At 46.3% G+C, this 15,218-nt stretch overlaps 1 protein-coding gene across 1 annotated transcript; it reads right to left on the minus strand.

The window, feature by feature from the left end:
- Nucleotides 1-12,264: 12,264 nt before the first annotated feature.
- Nucleotides 12,265-13,005, minus strand: LOC109766281 (uncharacterized). The gene has a single exon (XM_020325047.4). It carries the CDS (start codon nt 12,895-12,897, stop codon nt 12,424-12,426), a length of 474 nt encoding a protein of 157 aa, XP_020180636.1. The 5' UTR covers nt 12,898-13,005; the 3' UTR covers nt 12,265-12,423.
- Nucleotides 13,006-15,218: the final 2,213 nt, after the last annotated feature.

The raw sequence follows: 15,218 nt of genomic DNA on the forward strand, positions 1-15,218 counted from the left end.
AGCAAAGTGACTAATGAGTTAGTTACAGTATGATGCATTACGGAACGAGTAAAGAGAGTTGCCGGTAATGAGATTGAACTAGGTATGAAGATACCGACGATCAAATCTCGGGCAAGTAACATACCAATGGACAATGGGAATTGTGTATGTTGTCATAATGGTTCGACCGATAAAGATTTTCGTAGAATATATAGGAGCCAATATGAGCATCCAGGTTCCGTTATTGGTTATTGACCGGAGAGGTGTCTCGGTCATGTCTACATAGTTCTCGAACCCATAGGGTCCGCACGCTTAACGTTCGATGACGATATAGTATTATATGAGTTATGTGATTTGGTGACCGAATGTTGTTCGGAGTCCCGGATGAGATCACGGACATGACGAGGAGTCTCGAAATGGTCGAGAGGTGAAGATTGATATATAGGACGATGGTATTCAGACAACGAAAGTGTTCCGGATGGTACCGGGTACATATAGGGTCACCGGGAGGGTTTCCGGGCACCCCCGACAAAGATATTGGCTTAATGGGCCAAGGGAGGGACATACCAGCCCACAAGGGGATGGTGCGCCCCTCCACCAGGCCGTCCAGCCCTAGGGAAAGGAAAGGGCGGAGGGCAAGTCCCTCCTTCCTCCCCCCCTTCAAGGGAGAAAGGAAAGGGGGCGCCACCCGCTTCCTTCCCCTGGCGCCTATACAAGGAAGGGGGGGGGGGTTGAACCAGGGTAGGAGCCCAAGAGGGATTCGGCCCCACTTGGGGCGCCCCTTGGCCTCTCCCCTCTCCCTACCACCTATATATATGAGGGGGGGGGCGCCTAGAACACACAACATCAATTGTTAGCCGTGTGCGGCGCCCCCTCCACAGTTTACATCCCTGGTCATAGTTTTGCGGTGCTTAGGCGAAGCCCTGCGAGAATCACATCACCATCACCGTCACCACGCCGTCGTGCTGACAAAACTCATCTACTACCTCAACACCTTGCTGGATCAAGAAGGCGAGGGACGTCACCGAGCTGAAGGTGTGCAGAACTCGAAGGTGCCATATGTTCGGTACTTGATCGGTCAGAGCTAGAAGAAGTTCGACTACATCAACCGCGTTGTCAAACGCTTCCGCTTACGGTCTACGAGGGTACGTAGACACACTCTCCCCCTCGTTGCTATGCATCTCCTAGATAGATCTTGCGTGAGCGTAGGAATTTTTTTGAAATTGCATGCTACGTTTCCCAACACTTGGTACAAAGAGTGCTACTTGTGGGGGAACGCGGTATTTCAAATTTTTTCCTACGATCACGCAAGATCTATCTAGGAGATGCATAGCAACGAGCGGGGAGAGTGTGTCCACGTACCCTCGTAGACCGAAAGCGGAAGCGTTAAGTAACGCGGTTGATGTAGTCGAACGTCTTCACGATCCAACCGATCAAGTACCGAACGCACGGCACCTCCGCGATCTGCACACGTTCATCTCGGTGACGTCCCTCGAACTCTTGATCCAGCTGAGGCCGAGGGAGAGTTTCGTCAGCACGACGACGTGATGACGGTGATGATGAGTTACCGACGCAGGGCTTCGCCTAAGCACTACAACGATATGACCGAGGTGGAAATCTGTGGAGGGGGCACCGCACACGGCTAAAACAATCAACTTGTGTGTCTATGGGGTGCCCCCCTCCCCCGTATATAATGGAGGGGAGGAGGGGGCCGGCCGGCCTCATGGTGCTCCCCAAGGGGGGGAATCCTACTCCTACTAGGAGTAGGTTCCCCCCTTTCCTAGTCCTAATAGGAGGGGAAGGAAGGGGAAGAGGAGAAGAAGGAGGGGGCGGGCCTCCCAATTCGGATTGGGCTTGGGGGGGGGGGGCGCCCCTCCTCTTGGCCGCCTCCTATCTCTTCCACTAAAGCTCATGTAGGCCCATTAAGCCCCTGGGGGGTTCCGGTAACCTCGCGGTACTCCGGAAAATGCCCGAACTCACCCGAAACCTTTCCGGTGTCCAAACATAACCTTCCAATATATCAATCTTCATGTCTCGACCATTCCGAGACTCCTCATCATGTCTGTGATCACATCCGAGACTCCAAACAACCTTCGGTACATCAAAACACACAAACTCATAATACGGATCGTCATCGAACGCTAAGTGTGCGGACCCTACGGGTTCAAGAACTATGTAGACATGACCGAGACTCATCTCCGGTCAATAACCAATAGCGGAACCTGGATGCTCATATTGGTTCCCACATACTATATGAAGATCTTTATCGGTCAAACCGCATAACAACATAAGTTGTTCCCTTTGTCATCGGTATGTTACTTGCCCGAGATTCAATCGTCGGTATCTCAATACCTAGTTCAATCTCGTTACCGGCAAGTCTCTTTACTCGTTCCGTAATGCATCATCCCACAACTAACTCATCAGTCACATTGCTTGCAAGGCTTATAGTGATGTGCATTACCGAGAGGGCCCAGAGATACCTCTCCGACAATCGGAGTGACAAATCCTAATCTCGATCTATGCCAACTCAACAAACACCATCGGTGACACCTGTAGAGCATCTTTATAATCACCTAGTTACGTTGTGACATTTGATAGCACACTAAGTGTTCCTCCGGTATTCGGGAGCTGCGTAATCTCATAGTCATAGGAACATGTATAAGTCATGAAGAAAGCAATAGCAACAAACTAAACGATCATCATGCTAAGCTAACGGATGGGTCTTGTCAATCACATCATTCTCTAATGATGTGATCCCGTTCATCAAATGACAACTCATATCTATGGTTAGGAAACTTAACCATCTTTGATTAACGAGCTAGTCAAGTAGAGTCATACTAGTGACACTCTGTTTGTCTATGTATTCACACATGTACTAAGTTTCCGGTTAATACAATTCTAGCATGAATAATAAACATTTATCATGATATAAGGAAATATAAATAACAACTTTATATTGCCTCTAGGGCATATTTCCTTGAGTCTCCCACTTGCACTAGAGTCAATAATCTAGATTACACAGTAATGATTCTAACACCCATGGAGTCTTGGTGCTGATCATGTTTTGCTCGTGAGAGAGGCTTAGTCAACGGTTCTGCAACATTCAGATCCGTATGTATCTTGCAAATTTCTATGTCTCCCTCCTTGACTTGATCACGGATGGAATTGAAGCGTCTCTTGATGTGCTTGGTTCTTTTGTGAAACCTGGATTCTTTTGCCAAGGCAATTGCACCAGTATTGTCACAAAAGATTTTCATTGGACCCGATGCACTAGGTATGACACCTAGATCGGATATGAACTCCTTCATCCAGACTCCTTCATTTGCTGCTTCCGAAGCAGCTATGTACTCCGCTTCACACGTAGATCCCGCCAAGACGCTCTGCTTGGAACTGCACCAACTTACAGCTCCTCCATTTAATAAAAATACGTATCCGGTTTATGACTTAGAGTCATCCGGATCAGTGTCAAAGCTTGCATCGACGTAACCATTTACGACGAGCTCTTTGTCACCTCCATAAACAAGAAACATATCCTTAGTCCTTTTCAGGTATTTCAGGATGTTCTTGACCGCTGTCCAGTGATCCACTCCTGGATTACTTTGGTACCTCCCTGCGAAACGAATAGCAAGGCACACATCAGGTCTGGTACACAGCATTGCATACATGATAGAACCTATGGCTGAAGCATAGGGAATGACTTTCATATTATCTCTATCTTCTGCAGTGGTCGGACATTGAGTCTGACTCAACTTCACACCTTGTAAAACAGGCAAGAACCCTTTATTTGCTTGATCCATTTTGAACTTCTTCAAAACTTTATCAAGGTATGTGCTTTGTGAAAGTCCAATTAAGCGCCTTGATCTATCTCTATTGATCTTGATGCCTAATATATAAGCAGCTTCTCCGAGGTCTTTCATTGAAAATTCTTATTCGAGTATCCTTTTATGCTATTCAGAAATTCAGTATCATTTCTGATCAACAATATGTAATCCACATATAATATCAGAAATGCTACAGAGCTCCCACTCACTTTCTTGTAAATACAGACTTCTCCAAAAGTCTGTATAAAACCATATGCTTTGATCATACTATCAAAGCGTATATTCCAAATCCGAGATGCTTGCACCAGTCCATAAATGGATCGCTGGAGCTTACACACTTTGTTAGCACCTTTGGATCGACAAAACCTTCTGGTTGCATCATATAAAACTCTACTTTAAGATATCCATTAAGGAATGCAGTTTTGACATCCATTTGCCAAATTTCATAATCATAAAATGCGGCAATTGCTAACATGATTCGGACGGACTTAAGCATCGCTACGGGTGAGAAGGTCTCATCGTAGTCAACTCCTTGAACTTGTCAAAAACCTTTCGCAACAAGTCAAGCTTTGTAGACAGTAATATTACCGTCAGCGTCAGTCTTCTTCTTGAAGATCCATTTATTCTCTATGGCTTGCCGATCATCGGCTAGTCAACCAAATTCCACACTTTGTTCTCATACATGGATCCCATCTCAGATTTTATGGCCTCCAGCCATTTCGCGGAATCTGGGCTCATCATCGCTTCATCATAGTTTGTAGGTTCGTCATGTTCAAGTAACATGACCTCCAGAATAGGATTACCGTACCACTCTGGTGCGGATCTTATTCTGGTTGACCTACGAGGTTCCGTAGTAACTTGATGATCATCATCATTAGCTTCCTCACTTACTGGTGTAGGAATCACTGGAACTGATTTCTGTGATGAACTACTTTCCAATAAGGGAGCAGGTACAGTTACCTCATCAAGTTCTACTTTCCTCCCACTCACTCCTTTTGAGAGAAACTCCTTCTCTAGAAAGGATCCATTTTTAGCAACGAATATCTTGCCTTCAGATATGATCTGTGATAGAAGGTGTACCCAACAGTCTCCATTGGGTATCCTATGAAGACACATTTCTCCGATTTGGGTTCGAGCTTATCAGGTTGAAGCTTTTTCACATATGCATCGCAGCCCCAAACTTTAAGAAACGACAACTTGGGTTTCTTGCCAAACCACATTTCATATGGTGTCGTCTCAACGGATTTAGATGGTGCCCTATTTAACGTGAATGCAGCCGTCTCTAAAGCATAACCCCAAAATGAAAGCGGTAAATCACTAAGAGACATCATAGATCGCACCATATCTAATAAATACGATTATGACGTTCAGACACACCATTACGCTGTGGTGTTCCGGGTGGCGTGAGTTGCGAAACTATTCCGCATTGTTTCAAATGAAGACCAAACTCGTAACTCAAATATTCTCCTCCACGATCAAATCGCAGAAAATTTATTTTTCTTGTCACGATGATTTTCCACTTAACTCTGAAATTCTTTGAACTTTTCAAATGTTTCAGACTTATGTTTCATCAAGTAGATATACCCATATCTGCTTAAATCATCTGTGAAGGTCAGAAAATAATGATACCCGCCGCGAGCGTCAACATTCATCGGACCGCATACATCAGTATGTATTATTTCCATTAAATCTGTCGCTCGCTCCATTGTTCCGGAGAACGGAGTTTTAGTCATCTTGCCCATGAGGCATGGTTCGCAAGTACCAAGTGATTCATAATTAAGTGATTTCAAAAGTCCATCAATATGGAGTTTCTTCATGTGCTTTACACCAATATGACCCAAACGGCAGTGCCACAAATAAGTTGCACTATCATTATCAACTCTGCATCTTTTGGCTTCAATATTATGAATATGTGTATCACTACTATCGAGATTCAACAAAAATAGACCACTATTCAAGGGTGCATGACCATAAAAGATATTACTCATATAAATAGAACAACCATTATTCTCAGATTTAAATGAATAACCGTCTCGCATCAAACAAGATCCAGATATAATGTTCATGCTTAACGCTGACACCAAATAACAATTATTCAGGTCTAAAACTAATCTCGAAGGTAGATGTAGAGGTAGCGTGCCGACGGCGATCACATCGACTTTGGAACCATTTCCCACGCGCATCGTCACCTCGTCCTTAGTCAATCTTCGCTTAATCCGTAGTCCCTGTTTCGAGTTGCAAATATTAGCAACAGAACCAGTATCAAATACCCAGGCACTACTGCGAGCATTAGTAAGGTACACATCAATAACATGTATATCACATGTACCTTTGTTCACTTTTCCATCCTTCTTATCCGCCAAATACTTGGGGCAGTTTCGCTTCCAGTGACCAGTCCCTTTGCAGTAGAAGCACTCAGTCTCAGGCTTAGGTCCAGACTTGGGCTTCTTCACTTGAGCAGCAACTTGCTTGCCGTTCTTCTTGAAGTTCCCCTTCTTCCCCTTACCCTTCTTCTTGAAACCGGTGGTCTTATTGACCATCAACACTTGATGCTCCTTCTTGATTTCTACCTCCGCAGCCTTTAGCATCGCGAAGAGCTCAGGAATTGTCTTATCCATCCCTTGCATATTATAGTTCATCACGAAGATTTTGTAGCTTGGTGGCAGTGATTGAAGAACTCTGTCAATGACACTATCAATTGGAAGATTAACTCCCAGCTGAGTCAAGTGATTATGATACCAAGACATTTTGACTATATGTTCACTGACAGAACTATTCTCCTCCATTTTGCAGCTGTAGAACTTATTGGAGACTTCATATCTCTCAATCCGGGCATTTGCTTGAAATATTAACTTCAACTCTTGGATCATATCATATGCTCCATGACGTTCAAAACGTCGTTGAAGTCTCGGTTCTAAGCCGTAAAGCATGGCACACTGAACTATCGAGTAGTCATCAGCTTTGCTCTGCCAGGCGTTCACAACGTCCGGCGTTGCTCCTGCAGCGGGTCTTGCACCTAGCGGTGCTTCCAGGACGTAATTCTTCTGTGCAGCAATGAGGATAATCCTCAAGTTACGGACCCAGTCCGTGTAGTTGCTACCATCATCTTTCAACTTAGCTTTCTCTAGGAACGCATTAAAATTCAAACGAACAGTAGCACGGGCCATTGATCTACAACAACATAGACATGCAAAATACTATCAGGTACTAAGTTCATGATAAATTAAAGTTTAATTAATCATATTACTTAAGAACTCCCACTTAGATATATATCCCTCTAAACATCTAAGTGATCACGTGATCCAAATCAACTAAACCATGTCCGATCATCACGTGAGATGGAGTAGTTTTCAATGGTGAACATCACTATGTTGATCATATCTACTATATGATTCACGCTCGACCTTTCGGTCTCAGTGTTCCGAGGCCATATCTGCATATGCTAGGCTCGTCAAGTTTAACCCGAGTATTCTACGTGTGCAAAAATGACTTGCACCCGTTGCATGTGAATGTAGAGCTTATCACACCCGATCATCACGTTGTGTTTCGGCACGACGAACTGTAGCAACGGTGCATACTCAGGGAGAACACTTGTACCTTGAAATTTAGTGAGAGATCATCTTATAATGCTATCGTCGAACTAAGCAAAATAAGATGCATAAAGGATAAACATCACATGCAATCAATATAAGTGATATGATATGGCCATCATCATTTTGATCTCCATCTCCAAAGCACCGTCATGATCACCATCGTCACCGGCTTGACACCTTGATCTCCATCGAAGCATCATTGTCGTCTCGCCAACTATTGCTTCTACGACTATCGCTACCGCTTAGTGATAAAGTATAACAATTACATGGCGATTGCATTTCATACAATAAAGCGACAACCCTAAGGCTCCTGCCAGTTCCCGATAACTTTTACAAAACATGATCATCTCATACAACAATTTATATATCATCACGTCTTGACCATATCACATCACAACATACCCTGCAAAAACAAGTTAGACGTCCTCTACTTGTTCTTGCAAATTTTACGTGTCTGCTACGGGTTTAGCAAGAACCGTTCTTACCTACGCATCAAAACCACAACGCTTTTTCGTCAAGTGTGCTGTTTTAACCTTCAACAAGGACCGGGCGTAGTCACACTCGATTCAACTAAAGTTGGAGAAACAGACACCCAGTAGCCACCTGTGTGCGAAGCACGCCGGTAGAACCAGTCTCATGAATGCGGTCATGTAATGTCGGTCTGGGCCGCTTCATCCAACAATACCGCCGAGTCAAAGTATGACATGCTGGTAAGCAGTATGACTATTATCGCCCACAACTCTTTGTGTTCTACTCGTGCATATAACATCTACGCATAGACCTGGCTCGGATGCCACTGTTGGGGAACACAGTATTTCAAAAAATTTCCTACGATCACGCAAGATCTATCTAGGGGATGCATAGCAACGAGCGGGGAGAGTGTGTCCACGTACCTTCGTAGACCGAAAGCGGAAGCGTTAAGTAACGCGGTTGATGTAGTCGAACGTGTTCGCGATCCAACCGATCAAGTACCGAACGCACGGCACCTCCGCGATCTGCACATGTTCAGCACGGTGACGCCCCTCGAACTCTTGATCCAGCTGAGGCCGAGGGAGAGTTTCGTCAGCACGATGGCGTGATGACAGTGATGATGAAGTTACCGACGCAGGGCTTCGCCTAAGCACTACAACGATATGACCGAGGTGGAAATCTGTGGAGGGGGCACCGCACACGGCTAAAACAATCAACTTGTGTGTCTATGGGGTGCCCCCTCCCCCGTATATAAAGGAGGGGAGGAGGGGGCCGGCCGGCCTCATGGTGCGCCCCAAGGGGGGGAATCCTACTCCTACTAGGAGTAGGTTCCCCCCTTTCCTAGTCCTAATAGGAGGGGGGAGGAAGGGGAAGAGGAGAAGAAGGAAAGGGGGGCTCCCAATTTGGATTGGGCTTGGGGGGGCGCCCCTCCTCTTGGCCGCCTCCTATCTCTTCCACTAAAGCCCATGTAGGCCCATTAAGCCCCCCGGGGGTTCCGGTAACCTCCCGGTACTCCGAAAAATGTCCGAACTCACCCGAAACCTTTTCGGTGTCCAAACATAACCTTCCAATATATCAATCTTCATGTCTCGACCATTTCGAGACTCCTCGTCATGTCCTTGATCAAATCTGGGACTCCGAACAACCTTCGGTACATCAAAACACATAAACTCATAATACCGATCGTCATCAAACGTTAAGCGTGCGGACCCTACGGGTTCGAGAACTATGTAGACATGACCGAGAATCATCTCCGGTCAATAACCAATAGCGGAACCTAGATGCTCATATTGGTTCCCACATATTCTACGAAGATCTTTATCGGTCAAACCGCATAACAACATACGTTGTTCCCTTTGTCATCAGTATGTTACTTGCCCGAGATTCAATCGTCGGTATCTCAATACCTAGTTTAATCTCGTTACCGGCAAGTCTCTTTACTCGGTCCGTAATGCATCGTCCCGCAACTAACTCATTAGTCACATTGCTTGCAAGGCTTCTTATGATGTGCATTACCGAGAGGGCCCAGAGATACCTCTCCGACAATCGGAGTGACAAATCCTAATCTCGATCTATGCCAACTCAACAAACACCATCGGTGACACCTGTAGAGCATCTTTATAATCACCTAGTTACGTTGTGACGTTTGATAGCACACTAAGTGTTCCTCCAGTATTCGCGAGTTGCATAATCTCATAGTCATAGGAACATGTATAAGTCATGAAGAAAGCAATAGCAACAAACTAAACGATCATTGTGCTAAGCTAATGGATGGGTCTTGTCAATCACATCATTCTCTAATGATGTGACCCCGTTCATCAAATGACAACTCATGTCTATGGTTAGGAAACTTAACCATCTTTGATTAACGAGCTAGTCAAGTAGAGGCATACTAGTGACATTCTGTTTGTCTATGTATTCACACATATACTAAGTTTCCGGTTAATACAATTCTAGCATGAATAATAAACATTTATCATGATATAAGGAAATATAAATAACAACTTTATTATTGCCTCTAGGGCATATTTCCTTCACTACTGGTATGGCTTAGCAGTAGCGTTGGTTAGCATGGGTCGCTCTGCTATTATGTGGGCCGCAGGGCCAAAAACGGCAGCCAACTTAGCTGTGGCGTGGGCTAACCACCGGCGCTATAGCTACTGGGCTTAGCAGTAGCTGGCCCTTGTGCAAAGCTACTACTACAGCAAAAGAAAACCCGTGGGCCGCCCTCCCCCCCCCCCCCCCCCCGCACCCTCATCACTTCCGGTCGTCCCCCTCCGCCCGACGCCGCTGCGGTTAGGGTTTCTCCCCCAGCCACCGCCGCCGCAGGTAATGCTCCTCGCCCCTCTCGCCCCTTCCGCTGCTCCTCCATCCTTTCGCCGCCCGCGAGCTCTGGCCGGCCGCATTTGACCGACGGCCGCCCTTCCCGCGCCGGCCGCTGTCGCCGCCTCCCTCGTGGGAAAGTCACCGGCCTTCCCCCTCGTCAGCACCCTCAACCGAGGTCACCATGCCATCCCCCCTCCTCGCCAGCACCCCGAGGGCTGCCCTAGCTAGATGCAGCAAGGACTTACGAATTTCAGATGGATAGGCAGCGTCGTAGTGAGGTGTAGTTCGTTACCTCTAAAGATTTGGCACGACCTAGCTAGATGCTTGGAAAGAAACACACCCTTTTATTGTTATTTTTTCTGTACATGGATAGCTAGATGCTTTTGTTTTTCTGTAATAAGTTATTTTTTGGCAAAATGTAGGTGCTAATTTAGTTGAAATGCTTTGGTAGGTGGTACCGTGATCTGGTAGATATTGGTTTTGATACAAGTATTTGGTTTGCAAGTGCTAAGTTAATCCCAAATTTGCCACTTGTTTTTTTAATCAGTTATCTTAGACGACAGGGGCCAAATTAGATGAAATGTTTTGGTAGGTGGTACCCTGATTTGGTAGATATTTGTTAAAAGTTTTTTCGGCAATAGGTGCCACTGAAATGCTTTGGTAGGTGGTACCTTGTCATCTTATATGTTACTAGATCTTAGGATTTAATTGTCCATCAAATTGCTTCTCGCGGAAGAATCTCATCTAGAGATCGGTGATATACATGGCAGTTTGTAAATATTCCGTTTTTCGATTAAGATCGATGCATTGTAGTGTTGACGGTTTTTATGTAAATATAAAAGCTGGACGGAAGCATGTGCATGCTGTTAATTTTAGTTACTAAACCTGAATATTCTGTTTTTCGATTAAGATCGATGCATTGTACTGTAGCAACTTTGAAGGGTGCTTTCTAGCTAGCTAGCTTGTGTAACGGTGAGTCTTGTTGGCTGATTTGGCATTTGCACATGTGTTAGTAAGTGTTGTCTAGCTAGCTGTTGAGTCTTGTTGTCTAACGATTGTAGTGTAGCAACTCTGAACGGTGAGTCTTGTCTAGTTAGCTGTTGGTTCTATTCTAGAAGGTGTTAGCAAGTTAATTGAGAACTTTATGTTATTATTATTTTTTCGTGTGAAGTGGATCGTTCATCCTTGCTCATATTGCTTTAAGAAAATGACGCCATCATTATCACCACCATGTCGACTGTGCAAGTCAAGGTGCGCCAGCAGCCTTGCAATTGGCACGCTGTTTGGCATCTACTTCCAGCCGAATTTTCTTCATGTCGTCGATATCATCTAGAACTACATATGTGTGTGGCCATATGACTAGACTGCTATATATGTGTGGCTGTATGACTACCCAGTACTGCTTATCATATCTGCTACTGTATGAACCATATATGTGTGTGAGGACGCATGTTGACTATATATGAGTACCTATAATGCTTAATGATATTGTATGACTACTGTATGACTATATATGAGTATCTGGTATTGTGGTTAATGATATTGTTATCTGGTATATGTGAAATTGCAGTTTATTAAAATGGGGTACTGTTCTACATCAATAGAAAGCAGAAAAAAATATTGAAAGATACAACAGCAGCGCGGGAACAGAAAAGCGCTACAACTACTTAATAGTAGCACGTGACAGAACAACGCTACTGATACAGTTATTAATAATAGCGTCGGGCTAGACCGCGCTACTACTACCTGTTAGCTGTAGCGCTGTAGTAGTAGCGTGGCCACCCGCGCCACTACTAGGGTTTCCCTAATAGTGTCGGCACCACCACAACAGTCATGAAAAGAAAAGAAAAAATCACGGATCACCTCCTCACCTGATTTCGACGCGGTTCCATCACTGATATGCAACTTTGCGGCCCTTTAAGGTGACTCGTGAAAGATGAAATCATTACCGTTAAACGAACCAGACTAGGGCAACACCCTAGACACGCTACCGAACCCGAGACGTGACTTCCCCGCACGATTAAGACGTCGGAGGAGCAAACAATACAGCCACAAACTTGCGGGAAAGTATATAGTTGACCAACAAATATGCTCATATCATGTGTGGATGTATATCCGTATATACACACACGTATTCAGTATTCCTTCCTCCAGCGTCATACAAGTACGTACAAGTGTACACCAATCGTGGCGTAAGAATCGCAACAAACTAACTGCTCTAGTAGTAGTACAAACTAAGCTACATCCACCACGGCGGCGCCGGTACTGCAAAGCGGACTGGCCTTGAAGCCAACGGCAGGGAACGACTTCTTGACGGGACCGACGCTGAGGGTGACGACCCCGCCGCCAACCTCGACGCCGGTGACGGGGATCCAGACGAACAGCACGCGCACGCGGACGCCCTCGAGCCCCGTGACCGCCCCGGGCGCCACGGACCCGGAGAGCTTGATGTCGTACAGGACGCGGTAGCCCCCGGCCTCAATCTCGCAGCCGTCGTCGAGGAAGAGCTCGAAGGAGCCGTCGGAGTGGAGGAGGTACCGCCGGGCGGTTTTCGGGAGGAGAGCGCGCGGGAGGCCGAATCGATCCATCAGCTCCGGCACGGTGGGAGGGTCGTAGGGCGCCGTCGAGGTGGAGCTAGCGAGGAGGTTCAGGCCGAGGAGGAGCAGGAGGAGGCGGCGGCTGGGGGCTGCGGCCGCCATGTTGACCATTGGGGGTCTTGCTTGTTCTTGGTTTCGGCTCTGGGCGTTTGTTGTTTCTCTCTCGACGGATGGATAGGAAAGTGCTACCGGCCAAGGGAGCTCTATTCTAGTTGGCCTTGGTTTGGGGAGGATGGTAATGCAAACATCGCCATTGCCTTTGCAGAATTTCATAATCTGTTCGAAAGAGCATCTACAGTGAGACTTTGCAAATCCGACCCCGCAAACGTCCTGGCGCGCCCGCGGACGGTGACCGGTCACCCCTCAAAAAAAGCATTCCACATCCGCATACCTCAAATTAGAAACCTCACATCTATATTATCACATGCAACGTGAAACCTAATCTACGCGGAGCTCGTCCGGTTCCGCTCCCCGCTCGCCCGGCTCCGCCCTGGCCATGTCCGGCGGCCGGTTGTGCTCCTCAGAATGTTGGGCCGTTCGCCGGCAAGGTAGGGTAGGGCATGGGACACGAGCTGGCTCACGGGACTCAAGGCCCCGCCGTCTCCCATGCCCTACTCTTCCTCGTCGGAGACCGGAACCCGAACGGTGCCGATGGATGTCAGATCGATGATGGATCCATTCGGGGACGAGCCGTAGACGTCCAGCACGATGCGGTTGCGGCGCCCGGATTGATACTCCATACAGGGTGCCGGAGAATGCGACTTTGCCTCGCCGATATCCGCCGCCGCGAGGCCTGCCGCCGCCTCCTGCGCCCGGTGCCTTGCACGGCGGGCACGCCGTGCCATGGCCTCGTCGGACGAGGCCCATGGTGGTTTGGGGAGGATAGAATCAAAAGGAGGAAGCTTGAAATATTCTTTTAGCTTCAGCGCAGGGTGGTAATGCAAACATCCCCATTGTCTTTGCAGAATTTTATAGTCTGTTCCTAATTAGCCAGCTACTTTTTCTACTGCGAACCAACCTGTGGTTAGATGGTTAGGAGGCATTGGTATCCGTGCCGACCAATCTCAAGATAATGTGTCGGCTCAGTCTCTCGTAGGTGATCATAGGAGTAGGATGTGCGTGTGTATTCATAGGAATGAGTGTATGCGCGTGTATATTAGCACTTACGTCTATACCGTGTTAAAAAAAGCTAGACTTCTACCAATAATAAGTGCCACATGTGTGGCATGAAGCAATTCCGCCCTGACATTTTTTGAGGGTCTTTTTTTTAAACTGAGCTAGCTAAGTATAATACTGTAAAAAAGAAGATGTGTTTAATCTTCATGGCATCTAAAGCGTTTCCCATTAGAATTTGATCTCATTCAAATAAAGTTTTGATCCAGTGTATAAGAAAATCTGGTCGAAAATCTTAACAAATTGACCCCATTTATGAGGAAAACCAAACCAAATTACGCACAAGTAATAAGGGTGAAAGAAGGCCAGAAATATAGACGCTCACAACAAGGCACGACCTAACTAGCAGACAGAAGGACCATCACCACAAGAGACAAGAGTACACATAGGGTGTTGTCGAAGGATCACAATACCAAGACTGTACAAATAGCCGACATCACTAGCGTGCATACCGAACACTATGACAACAGGAACATCCCCAATCAACGAGTGCCATAGCATGACTGCATGTTCTGTTTAAAGGGGCAAGAATTCGAGAGATGCAAGCCCAGAGAGTACCATGAACACGAACCTTGACTGTGAGCTCTGCCACAGGAAATCAGAACGAGCGAGTGGGGGAGGCATCTTGTGTCATCACTGAGTAAAGATGAACCGAGACAATACCAAGAGTGCGAAGCTCACTGCAACACAGTGACTGCCATGAAAGGGTCTTGAGCAAGCAACACTAGGGATGTCGCGCCACACAATGGGCAGGGCCGGATGGATGGCAACAAAGGGTTCGGAAATGGCGCCTTTAGGAAGGTGAGCAACGTTCGTGGACGTCGTCGTTGATGACCCACAAGTATAGGGGATCAATCATAGTCCTTTCGATAAATAAGAGTGTCGAACCCAATGAGGAGCAGAAGAAAATGACAAGTGGTTTTCAGCAAGGTAATTTCCGCAAGCACTGAAATTGTCGGCAACGAGAAGTTTGATAGTAAGATAATTTGTAACGAGTAAGTAACGGTAACGGTAAATAAAGTGAAGCAAGGTAGCCCAATCCTTTTGTGGCAAAGGACATGCCAAAATGGTCTCTTATAATAAGCAAAGCGTTCTTGAGGGCACACGCGGATTTCATCTAGCCACTTTCATCATTTTGGTTTGATTTGCGTTCGCTACTTCGATAATTTAATATGTGGATGGACCGGTGCTTGGGTTTTGTTCTTACTTGAACAAACCTCCCGCTTATGATTAACCCCCTCGCAAGCATCCGCAACTAC

This window comes from Aegilops tauschii, chromosome 2, assembly GCF_002575655.3.
Source record: "Aegilops tauschii subsp. strangulata cultivar AL8/78 chromosome 2, Aet v6.0, whole genome shotgun sequence".
Classification (NCBI taxonomy): Eukaryota; Viridiplantae; Streptophyta; class Magnoliopsida; order Poales; family Poaceae; genus Aegilops; species Aegilops tauschii.